This window comes from Lissotriton vulgaris, chromosome 1_1 (genome assembly GCF_964263255.1).
Source record: "Lissotriton vulgaris chromosome 1_1, aLisVul1.2, whole genome shotgun sequence".
Classification (NCBI taxonomy): Eukaryota; Metazoa; Chordata; class Amphibia; order Caudata; family Salamandridae; genus Lissotriton; species Lissotriton vulgaris.
Window position 1 is genome coordinate 2,143,623,220 of NC_141685.1, and position 12,903 is coordinate 2,143,636,122.

General features: G+C 47.3%; 1 protein-coding gene across 1 annotated transcript in view; it reads right to left on the reverse strand.

The window, feature by feature from the left end:
• EFCAB6 (EF-hand calcium binding domain 6) overlaps nucleotides 1-12,903 on the reverse strand; it is an 846,383-nt gene that overhangs the window by 517,663 nt on the left and 315,817 nt on the right. The window contains exon 13 of the mRNA XM_086922295.1: nucleotides 9,121-9,189. Within this exon, the coding sequence (XP_086778421.1) occupies nucleotides 9,121-9,189 (69 nt within the window). The remainder of the gene's footprint in view (nucleotides 1-9,120; nucleotides 9,190-12,903) is intronic.

The window sequence follows — 12,903 nt, forward strand, 5'->3', positions numbered from 1 at the left end:
TGTGCGCGGACCCCGGAGCAATCAAAAATAATCTCTTAAGCTGTCAAAACATGCAGACCTGCATAGACACTTAAGAGAGAATTTAAAGACAGATAATGCAGCCTATATCCACAGGCTACACTGTCCAATACTTCAACTGGAAATTCCACCAAAAACCACAACAGCACAGCCTGTCCAGGGTTTTCCACAGAGAAAAACCTTGCTTTGAACAGCAAAACCCTCTGGAATGATAGAGAGGAAGGAGTGGACAGACAAGCCCCATAGGCTGCCATTATGTGGCTCAAAACAGGATACTGTGCCTTTAAGAGAACTTCCCAGAAGCCTCACAGTATCCCAGAATGCAGTGCAGGTCCCTTTCACCTTCAGTTCTTTTTGAAGGCGTAACACGCCAGACCTGTAGCATTCCTAACATGAATATCTCTCTCTCCACCGGGGAGGAGGGCGGGCGCTTATGACTATAACAGAGATACCCCTACTACAGAACTGGAGTTACAGGACAGAAACTACTCCTTCTGTAGTAGGGGATCTCTGTGTATAGTCATAATCTAGTGAATAGAATGGCAAGCCCATCCCCACACCAAAGCGGCGGTGGAGAAACGAGAAATAACACCACTATTGTGCGAACAAATTTCGCAGCGAAGCCTGCCCAACCTGAGCATCTGCCCTGGTATCAGTGTCCAGACAGTAATGCTAAGCCAAGGTATGGACCGTCTTCCAAGTGGCGGCCATGCAGATTTCTGCAATCGGAACATTAAGCAGCAAAGCAGTCGCGGCAGCTTTGCCCCTGGTGGAATGAGCCTTAAGTTTACCTCCTAAGGTCGTATTAGTCTGTTGGTAACACAATAGTGTACAGGACACAATCCACCTAGAGCTGGACTGTTTTGAGGTAGCAAAACCGGTCCAGACTGATTCATAATTGTCAAACAATTGATCTGAACCACGAATATCTCTGGTTTTAGCCAGATAAAATTCCAACACCCTCCTAACATCCAGGGAATGTAGGGACCTTCCCGCTGGAGATGCCGGATTCTGAACAAACGTAGGCAAAGTTATTGTCTGATTGACATGAAAACCAGAAAGAACCTTAGGAAGACATTTAGGATGAGTATGCGTAACAACCTCAGCAGCATGAAATACAGTATAAGGTCCTTGGCAACACAACGCCTGAATACCACTCCCCCTGCGGGCCGATGCGATGGCCACGAGGAACGCCGCCTTCCAGGACAGATGCTGCAACGAAGCCCTATGAATAGGTTCAAAAGGCTCCTACATCAATCTGGACAGCACCACATTCAATTCCCATGAAGACGAAGGAAGCCAGACAGGAGGGAATGCTTTCTTTCAGCCTTCCAAAAAATCTTTGATCACAGGGATCTGGAAGAAGGAAGTCTGAAGGGCATTTCCTGTAGGCAGTCAGCGCAGCAATATGAACCGTAATGGATTAGACATTAAGGCCCAACTGCGCCAGGCGTAGAAGATACAGAAGGAAGACATCTTCCTTACACGTCGACAGGGCATGGTCCTTGGACATGCACCAGATGCAAAAAACTTCTTCCACTATTAAGCAGAAGAAGTCCTAGTGGAAGGATGCTTAGCCTCCTTCAGTATGTCCATACAAACTTCTGGTAGATTCAAATGGCCATATCACACTATCTCAGGAGCCATGCAGCCAAACTCAAAGACGAGAGGTTGGGGTGCAACGTCTGCCCCCTGAACTGTGCGAGAAGGTCCGGCCTGCAAGGCCTCCGTATGAGAGGACGGAGAGACTGGTGAAGCAGGTCCGTGAACCACCACTGTCTGGGCCATTCCGGGGCAATCAGGATCATCCGCGCCCTGGACTGAGACAGCTTGATGAACACCGCCGGAATCAAGGGAAAAAGGTGGAAAAGCGTACAGAAAGCTGTTCGACCAGTTAATCCAGAACGCATTCCCCAGCTTCCCCACAGGCAGAACCTGGAGGCGAAGTCTCCGCATTCGCCGAAGACTTCTCCTAGTACTTCGTCGTTTTTATTACCCTGGCTAATTACTCATGGCTTTCCTGAATCAGTCTGCTCAGCAAGTCTGCCCGAGCATTCTGCACACCTGGCAGATGGGTAGCCGTTAGATTCAGTCGCCAGATCGCCCGCGCCTCCTCCGACAGAGTGCGCGATCTCGAACCCCCCTGCTTGTTGAGGTAATACATTGTGGTCAAATTGTCCGTCTGTACAAGCAGAGAGTTGGTCTGGAAGGACGGAAGAACGCCTTCAATGCCAAGGGAACAGCTCTGAGTTCCCAGAAAATGATGTGATACGTGGACTCCATCGGGGACCACGTTCCTTGTATCTGCAAGTCTCCGGAAAGCGCCCCCCCAGCCGTGGGGAGACGCATCTGTCACGACAGTCTGTGTGGAAATGTCCTTGTGAAAGGGAACCCCTCTTAGGAGAGTCTCCGCTGAACACTACCACTTCAGAGACTGAAGAGCACCCAGAGACAGTCGTATCTTGCCTCTAATCCCACTGATCCTCCAAGCACTCCTGCAAAGGCCCCATGAGCAGCCGTGCGTGTGGCGTGAGGAACATACAAGAGGCCACCGACCCCAGTAGAGAAGACACCGTCTCCACTACCGTAGATGGGGCGGTCATAAGAGCCTGAGCCTTCCCAAGGGGAGATAATCGACTCTCCACCGAAGGAGACACGCTTGCTGACAGCGTATTGACGGAGGCTCCCAAGTACTGTATGCACTGGACCGGAATGGGGACAGACTCGGACATGTTGATGTGCAACCCCAGCTCGTTCCAGAGAACGCACGTCCTCCTGAAGTGCGCCTGAGCTACCGAGAAGGAGGAGGCCCTGATCAACCAATCGTCCAGGCACGGTTAGAGAAGCCACATCGTTTTTCCACAGGCGTACAGCTACCACTGCCATGCACTTCGAGAATAGTCTGGGCGCAGACTTCAGCCCGACTGGCAGTACTGTGTACTGATAATGATGGGCGCAGACCTGGAATCGCAGGAACTTCCTGTGTGCAATGAGCACATGGGAGTATGCATCCCGTAGATCTATGGCACCAAGCCAATCTCCCTGTTGCAGCAGAGCATAAACCTGATGCAACGACAGCATGCGAAACTCCTCTACTGCGAATCCACTTGTTTGCTTGTCGCAAATCCAGAATGGACCTGAACTCGTTCCTGTCCTTCTCATGAACCAGAAGAACCGGGAGTACAGACCTCTCCTCTTTTGAGACAGAGGTACGTCCTCTATCGCCCTTGTCCTATACAGGAAAACGGCCTCTGCTTAGAGCTCGCACCGCTGAAACCGCGAGCCGACCGGAGGAAGTGCTGGAGGAGGGCCGATGAACCGAAGACTGACTTAGACCCAGCCGGCCTATGTTCGCCGAGGAGCCACAAGCTCTCCCGCGTATGCGCACAATATACTTGTAAAGCATTAAATGGCGGCCCGGGACCACCGGCAAATCCTGGGAGGAAAAACGCCGCTAGAAAAGGCAGAAGGCCTCAGGCCGTACTCCATGCCCCAAACCTACAGCCGTCCAAAAGTCTCCGATTCAGACTTCATGCGGGCCACTCACTACTCTCATGGCAACCCAAGGGTCGCCCAAAGAACGGGAGAGTAGAAGCACACTGCTGAGCCGCAGGCTGCAGAGACGTCAGGCAAATAAAAGTATGGCAATGTAGGACAAACCCACAATACCTGGGGGTCGGCAGGAGAGAAAAACTTCGCTCCGACACCGATGCCTAGATCCGAAACTATCAGGCCCATTAGACCGCCTCTTGTAAGGCTTCCCTCCTGTCTCTCGGCAGAGGAACCACAAACCGGTGAAGAAAACCCCCCCACGAAGGGATCTCACAACAACGGTCCAACAACCGCGGGCCACAATGCGAGGCCTACATGCCGCCACCCCTGCGACCAAGTCAGGAGCACGATAGGAGCCAGAACCTCCTGCCAGGCGGTAGTGGACGAAAGGTAAGTCCCGCCAACCAGGAAAGAGTCGGAGAGGGACTCCCCGTACTCATGGTAGACGCATCCCTGGCATCAAGGCACGGAGGTTTGCAGACTGAGGGGCAAAAGGCCCCTGGGGAGGTGGACGGAAGAGGGAACCGAGGGGATTCTGAAACATCCCCGGTGGTCTCACCAGTAGTGGTCGAGCAGGAGGCAACCTAGCAGACGTGAGGCATGCAAGCACTCAAAACTAAGCAAGAGGACAAACGTCCCTCATGTACACGTGGTGAGTAACCACAAACTCCCCATCAGAAGGGCTCCACGACGCTGATCAACTGCTCTGCGTCCTGAGTGGAAGGTGCCGGGAACACAAAGTCCCCTCTACGACGGGAGGCTCACCAAGGAGCGAGGCCTGGAACCAGACCCAGGCGTCAAGAGCCGGCAGTACCCTGCGGCTGTAACAGATGACGCCAACCTCACTACGACGTCACCCTCACTAAGACAGTGACTGTCTCTATGACAACCAACACTCAGACGTCAAAATGTCAGTAGGTGTCAACCAAGGAGACGCCGAGCCATCCCTAACGGTGACGTCCTGACCCAACGGAAGAGGGCAGAGCCCAAGTGACCAATGCCCCAAAAGGAGCATCACTGCTCCATGACGTTGAGCCTCACCGCTCCGTGACGTCTAGCCTCACTGTCCCATGACGTCGAGCATCCCTGCCCCATGACGTCGAGCATCCCTGCTCCATGACGTCGAGCATCACCGCTCCATGACGTCGAGCATCACTGCTCCATGACGTCGAGCAACACTGCTCCATGACGTCGCGGCACCCCATGACGTCGGGGAACCCCATGACGTCGAGGTACTCCATGACATAGAGACACTCCATGACGTCGACGTCGAGACACTCCATGACGTCGACGTCGAGACACTCCATGACGTCGACGTCGAGACACTCCATGACGTTGACGTCGAGACACTCCATGACGTCGACGTCGAGACACTCCATGGCGTCGACGTCGAGACACTCCATGGCGTCGACGTCGAGACACTCCATGCTCGAGGCCCTTCATGACGTCGAGGCACCTCATGACGTCGAGGCACTTCATGACGTCGACGTCGAGGTACTTCATGACGTCGACGTCGAGGTACTCCATGACGTCGACGTCGAGGTAATCCAGGACGTCGACGTCGAGGTAATCCATGACGTCGACGTCGATGTAATCCATGACGTCGACGTCGAGGTAATCCATGACGTCGACGTCGATGTAATCCATGGCGTCGACGTCGAGGCACTCCATGGCGTCGACGTCGAGGCACTCCATGGCGTCGACGTCGAGGTAATCCATGACGTCGACGTCGAGGCACTCCATGACGTCGACGTCGAGGCACTCCATGACGTCGACGTCGAGGCACTCCATGACGTCCAGGCACTCCACGTGCCGACTGGAACCGCGTCATAGCTCAGACGTGCCCTTACTGGGGACACCCCAGAGAGTACAGCATGGGACTCGGTAGAGGACCTACCCTCCCCTCACCCAGAGGCTGAAGATGCCTTCAAACTCCTCTGTTTGAAACCTGGAAGCCGAAGCCCCCTAGAAAAGAAGGTACAGAGAAGACAGGTGTCCAAAGACACAGGCAAGCACAGAGTACAAACCCTGTGAGCTTCAGCTTTGGCCTTCAGTTCAGCTGCAGACAAAGCACATGTCAGACTAGAAATAGTCTAAAGACAAAAAGACTGCAGAAATTCTGCCAAAAAACCACAGCAGAATGCAGATAAAGGCCAAAGACGTCGAGTGAAGCTACAAAAATCCAAAAAGATCACAAAAATAGTATAGAAAAAGCTCAGAAAAGAAGAGCTAATGCTCCAGGGTCCTGCTAGCAGGAGCCGGAAAAAAGAACTGAAGGTGAAAGGGACCTGCACTGCATTCTGGGATACTGTGAGGCTTCTGGGAAGTTCTCTTAAAGGCACAGTATCCTGTTTTGAGCCACATAATGGCAGCCTATGGGGCTTGTCTGTCCACTCCTTCCTCTCTATCATTCCAGAGGGTTTTGCTGTTCAAAGCAAGGTTTTTCTCTGTGGAAAACCCTGGACAGGCTGTGCTGTTGTGGTTTTTGGTGGAATTTCCAGTTGAAGTATTGGACAGTGTAGCCTGTGGATATAGGCTGCATTATCTGTCTTTAAATTCTCTCTTAAGTGTCTATGCAGGTCTGCATGTTTTGACAGCTTAAGAGATTATTTTTGATTGCTCCGGGGTCCGCGCACATGGGCGGGACTATTCACTAGATTATGACTATACACAGAGATCCCCTACTACAGAACTTAAGCTTCCTTGCCAAGCCTTAAACGATCCTTTTATTACATATAAGTCACCCCTACGGAGAGCCCTAGGTAGCCCATAGGGTATGGTGCTATGTAAGTAAAAGGTTGGATAGGTACCTTTATGTTTTACATGTTATGGTAGTGTTCCCTTGAACGTAAATAAATGGGAGAAGCCAGAGGGTCAAGGAGAAAAATAATTACAAAATACAGGTATATATAAAGAATTCTTACAATTTATTTAAAAATACAATGATTTGTATAGTGAATGTATCCTTTAATTTCAGGTATTAAAACAGCACACCTCGAATAAATGTAAATGTAAATGTGGCGTATTTGTATAGCGCGAACAGTGACCCGGAGGCATCCCGGCGCTTGTACTCCTACCACAAGGGAACCCCTCCTGGCTTTTCCTTGTGGGGTGTCCACTCCTGGGCATCCCATGGTGAAACCAGGCATCCCTTGTGTATCAGGGGGCCTTTGTGGAGACTAAGCAAGCTATTGCCCAGAGTTGCAGCGTGGGACCCATGCTTAGAATCGGCACTGAGGCGAGAATATCCGGTCAGAGGAATTTAAGCCCGAAACCCGCCGAGGCGGGAATCGAACCCTGGTCCCTGGCCAGCGTTCTGCCTCAAGGTCTGCCGCTCTAAGCATTGAGCCACACTTCTCCACACATAACCAAACAGTTTGTACAAAAGTTACTAGAACAGTCTATATATATATGTAAGCTATGTACCAATTGTTACAGGTCAAGTTGCTAATTGTGTTTTGCATGATAAATGTAAATCATCATGTACTTATCAAACCTTATTGTATGTTCACTCCTCTAGGGTCACTATATTGACCCCAATCGCTCGACAGAAATTAAAAGGTGTCTTGATAAAGGTGGACAAAAATTTGGAAAACCACTGAAACGCGTCGACCCTTCACCCAGTATAATTCAGGATCTCGACATCTTTGCTGATATACTGTATTATAGTGCACATAGCTTAGGTGTTAACAATAGAGTCTGAATATACAATCAGTATTGCACAAGTTCCATGTCTTACAGTCTTTTCTGTCCTTGTGATTCAATCTTGCTGGCCAAAATTGAATGTTAAAAAAACTTTTTATTGTTTTATCTGTGTTGAGTGAGTTCCACTTTGGACCACTCTCCTTTTAACTTTTGTATTTTCAAATAAATTGTAAGAATTCTTTATATATACTTGTATTTTGTAATAATTTTTCTCCTTGACCTCTGGCTTCTCCCATTTATTTACGTTCAAGGGAACACTTTATTTCATCAGTTAGTTAACCCTATTTCCCTTGACTCTAGTTAAGGGGTACCTCTCATATTTACCCTCACCCTTACATGTTATGGTAGTCAAAAACTCTTACATTTGTTTTTCACTATTGTGAGACCTACCACCCCATAGGATAAAATTGGGGATTCCTTAATACATTTAAGAAGCTTTAAGTCCTAATTGGGAGAAGGTGTTTATTTCATGTTTGGTACCTAAGAAATTATAATGATAAACCGTCTTTAATGGTAAAGTCAGATTTCTCATTACCGTTTTAAAAATGCCACTTTTAGAAAGTTGCAAAAAGAACAATTGATAGACAGAATGAGGATCAATGTCAAACATTCACCAGAGTACAGAGATCTGGGCCTAAATCCATAGTTGTTACGCTTCCCATGCCATTCCAGTTTAAACCCAGCCATATGCAAATCAGTATTGACCCTGTTCCCCATGGGAACAGTCAAGCCCGTACTGCCAAGCCAGGTCCTCCCTAGACTGGAAACAAGCATCCTGGACAGGTCTCGGGGCACCAAGTAGGATGGGTATGCTCAGACGTTGGCTGATGAGGAGTGATGCCCCAAAACAAACCGGTCCCAGGATGCTTGTTTACAGTCCAGGCAGGAACTGGCTTGGCAGTTATGGCTGGACTATTCCCATGGGGAACAGGGTCAAGACTGGTTTGCATATGGCTGGGCCCAAAACTGGGGTGGCGTGGTGAGCAAAAGAACAATGTTTTAACCCAGATCTTTGTGACTGGTGTTGAATGTTTGCATTGTTCAGCATTCCATTTATAAATTGTTCCTTTTGCATTTGTTGCCCTAAGTGGAAAGGATATGCCCAGACATGGGTCCAGTGCTCACTGCGCTACTGGAATCAAGCTAGCCTTGCTAATATGTGGTAATGCCCCCAAACCGGTCCCAGGATGCTTGTTTCCGGTCCAGGAAGGACGTTCTTCTCAACATCTAAAATCCATTTCAGTAGTCCTTCATCAGAGGGGTATCCATCCTCGTGGAACTGTCTTCGACAACAGCCCTCTGCTTCATCGCCCTGGAGTTTTTCAACTTCAACTTTGGAGAAAATGTCCGACCGTAAAAATCTTCATTGTGGCTTTGGCCCAAGGCCATCTGACGACGATGCTCTCTCCTCGGATGCCTCCTGCAGCCTTGCCAAGCAAACTTTACCTTATCAGACATTTTTCTTCAAGAATTTTCATAAGTCTGGAGGTAAGCGCAGTTCGGGTACAATCCACTACTTGTATCTGAACTGCTTTCCATTGTGGTCAGGCTTAACTTTCAACTTTGACTCAGTCTTGCATGGCTAGATATCAGCAGTTGGCGCTTCGTTGTTATACATGAGGTGAGAAATATAACTCTCTGGGATGCAGCCAAAGCCTACTCTATGTATATGTAAAAGAACTGATAACAATGTCAAGCCAGGTCTAAACAAGGTCCAAACAAAATTTCAAAAGGCTTTATATCCAGATTGACAAAGGCAAGGAGAGAACACAGGACACAACACAACTATGACGGAATCAAGCAGAAAAAGAACCATTATAAATCATAGCTTGCAATATTACTTACAGTATGCCAGGCTAATACAACAGGTTTTTTCTTCACTGGGCTTGATTCCTGTAAGTGTGTACGGCCCATCTATTTGTAGAAATATGAAAAGCAAGCGCTTAGCAAATTATAAGCTGAATATAGATTCTGATATACATTCATTCTAATCTTGCCTGTAACAGTAGATTCAAGTTTTCTAATTAATACAGGGATTCACCATCTTGTATGATTTCATGTGTTGACATCGGGGAACAGCCTTTACCATGAAGACTGAACAACAAACAGCCTTTACAAAGAAGGATGTACTACGCAAGCCCTTAGGCGCATATGCCTTGTTAGGGCTTGCTGCCGGACGCAAGCAGGAAGAGAATGTTGTGAGGTAAATGGGGTTGGGGGTGAGTCGGGGGTAGTTTTCTGGGGTGGGTCGGGGTAGTTTTGAGGGCTGGGGTGGGTTCAGGGTAGTTTTCAGGGATTGGGGGGGATTGTTTTCAGGACTCAGGGGACTTTTTAGGGTTCATGGCAAGGGCAGGCATCGTAATAGCACTTAGGACTTAGGGGGGTAGGGTCGATTTTAGGGCTTATAGGGTAGTTTAGTTTTCAGGGCTTGGGGACCGTTTTAGCATTTAGGGTGGGGGGCAGTGTCGTTTTTAGGGCTTAGGGGTACTTTTTAGGGATATGGGGAGGAAGGAGGTGAAAAAGTAACTAGGGATGGGGGGAGTGGGGTACTTTAGGAACTCAGGCCAGGTGCAGGGGTCAGAGGATTAATTTCTTAACCACGAATATGTATTTACCAAAAATGCCTTAACAAGATGTGATTTATTTATGCGTAGTAAAGGCATATTCGTGATTAAGAATTTAGTTGTTTAGACTTTGTTGTTCTGGCATGCATGGTAAACGCATTGATGGTTCAATCATACAATCCTGACATCAAAGCACTATATTCAAGGCATGCGTATTGCACACCCTCTGCTGACACCAGTTGCCGAGTTTTTCAGTTACATCCTCAAATACAAGGCGATCAAATCCTTCCTAAAGAAGAACAAGACAAGCTAGGGTGGATAGTGTCATGCTGTGCAGTTCTTGGGATAAATGTGTTTCTAAGGATATTGTTATGTCCAGAGGAATTCCTTTATTTCTACAAGTGCATCAATTTAAATTCTAATGATGGAGTTGTGTGAAGTTCAGTTCTTGAGATTTGTTTGCAAAAACTGTTTTTGCAGGACAGTATTTTTTGCACATGTGTTTGATGTTCCAAAACTCAAAAAAACACCCCCTAAATGTGTGGAATTTAACATTGTCAACATCACGCACCAGTTTTAAAATGGTCACATTATATCAAGGCAACTTTTGCTGTGCTTCTGATTGGTAGGCATTAGCCTTGACAGCTTTAGCATGGTCATCTCCTAATCTTTTGCCTTCACCCCTCTTATTTATGTGGAATTCCTATGCACTGGCCTTAAGACTATGTGCCACAGCTCACCAGTGCTAAAGTGCTTGTACTCTCTCCCATAAACATGGTAGAATTGGCTTAAACCCAATTGGCACATTTCATTTACTTTTAAGCCCCAGGTAAAGTTGTGCCCTGAGTACCCAGGGCCTGCAAATGAATGCTACTATTGGGCCGGCATTAATATCAATGGGGTTACCCAGTACTGTACAGAACCTGGGGAGAGTTGCAGTATACGAACAATGGTTATTCAGGAAAATGTCAATTATTCTATCAAACCCACCAGTCAGGGGGATGTCCATTCAATGAAGAAATAACAAATAGATTCTCCCAACTGAATTAAATCACTACAACTAAGCAAATCATGAATTTCTTGTATATTAAAGGCACAAGATACACACCTAAAAAAATTATTTTCAAAGTCAATACACATAAACACAATTCAAATACAGTGCATAAATTATTACATACAGAAATCACAAAACAATAAATTAAACACACAATGTTCACATATAAATATTATTGATTCGATCAACGCCAAATTCATATGTTACAGTCCTAAATTTAAACGTAGAAATTTGATTTCACAACTGAGTGGTTTAAATGGACTGAGACGTTTATTATATACGCCGACATTTTGACCCCTCAAATGCTGCGTGAAATTGATAACCATCAATATGGGGTCTTCATCAGAATTAGACACATAAGATAACATTGGGTTTCCTTATTACATCTACTAAATGATAAAGTGCAATTGGGAGGAGGTCGACAGGTCGAGTTTGGCATCCAAAGAATTGTAATTTAAAGCCCTCTTTAATGGTAAAGTCGGGTTTGGAGTTACAACACTGAAAACACAATTTTTCTAGAAAGTTAGCCTTTTCTTCTCTTAAAGATTTGGTGCCTGCAGCCTGTCCATGGATCCTATGACTAGGTATAGCTAGCAGTTGGACCCTGTGTATTGCTCCCAGACATAGAGACGGAGGGAGGATAGGTAGTGGCCGAACAGGCCACTCTGACTTAATGAGGGGGTGGAGCTGTCACCTATCAAACTTGCACAACACAAAGGCCCTTCTTGAACACGCTCACAAAGGATTTGTCACTAATCTTTTGTGTCCCCAGACAAGCAGTGGGTAGGGCAGGGAGGAATGGGATGCCCGGCACCTCAGGGGAGTAAAAAAATCCATAACCTTCTCCTATTAAAGTGGACATCAGGAATAAATAATGGACCCTCAAACCAATACAAGTCTGGACTTGTGGATGACTCAAAAGAAGGACTGTTGTGCTGCTCTGATGCAAGAAGGACTGCCACTCTGCTGCCCTGCTACCCTCCTGCCTAAGTGAGAAGGATTGGACCTGCATCTTGGACCCAGGACCACCAGAGTGACTCCAAGGGCTAACTGGCTGGCCTCCTCATTAGAGCCTCGGGGATGGAACAGGCTCCAACAACCTTGAAACCATATCATGGATTCTGCTCACTGTGAGCCTTGCCCTTCCAAGTGGTGGCATCCCAATCCTGGACCCTTGGAAGTGGGCCTTAAGGTGCTCTGCCAGGCCAGCTGTGGTACCAGCAGAACTGACACAGTGAGACGTATCACCTCTGAACATTTTGCATCGGAATCACTGTGCAAAACATCCATGTTATAGGACTGCGCATTGCAGTCCCACAGCTCATTGGAACTGCTGTTACGCAATGCATCTCCATGCAAGGATGTTGCCTTGACCACCAGTTCCTCAGCTCTGTCACTGCACAGCGCACCTCGCATCCCCCACCGCAGCTTCCTCAAACCACTGCTGTGCAACACATCCCCACGCAAGGACCTCACATCACCTCGGTCGCACTCCATTTCAGTCTGGCTAAATTTGTTAGTTTGTCCCGGTCTGGAGCAACCAGATAAACAAAGATGGCGCTTTGTGCTTTTTGGTTCTATTTGCACTTAAATCTTCAAAATTGCATATCTTTGGTTCTACTGATTCAATTTTTCGCGTGTTGCTCCTAAATTATTTAGTAAATGTTATCCTATTTTTCTAGATTGGTGTGGGATTTTTCTTTGGTTGTGTTTCATTTTATTACTTTTTGAATTGCTGCATAAATACTTTACACATTGCCTCCAAGTTAAGCCTGACTGCTCTGTGCCTAGTTACCAGAGGATTGAGCACAGGTTAATTTGAGGTTTGCTTGTGACTTCTGCATGACAACAATTGTAGGTGCTTTCACCCCTCTAACCCAGTAATTATATTTCTTACAGTAGGAGTGCAATATTTCATTATATTCCAGGACTAGGCCTCTCCGATCAGTATTTAGTATAATGCACCTCATCTTTCAGCTGCAGATATCTAGATTAAGGGCCCACTTGACA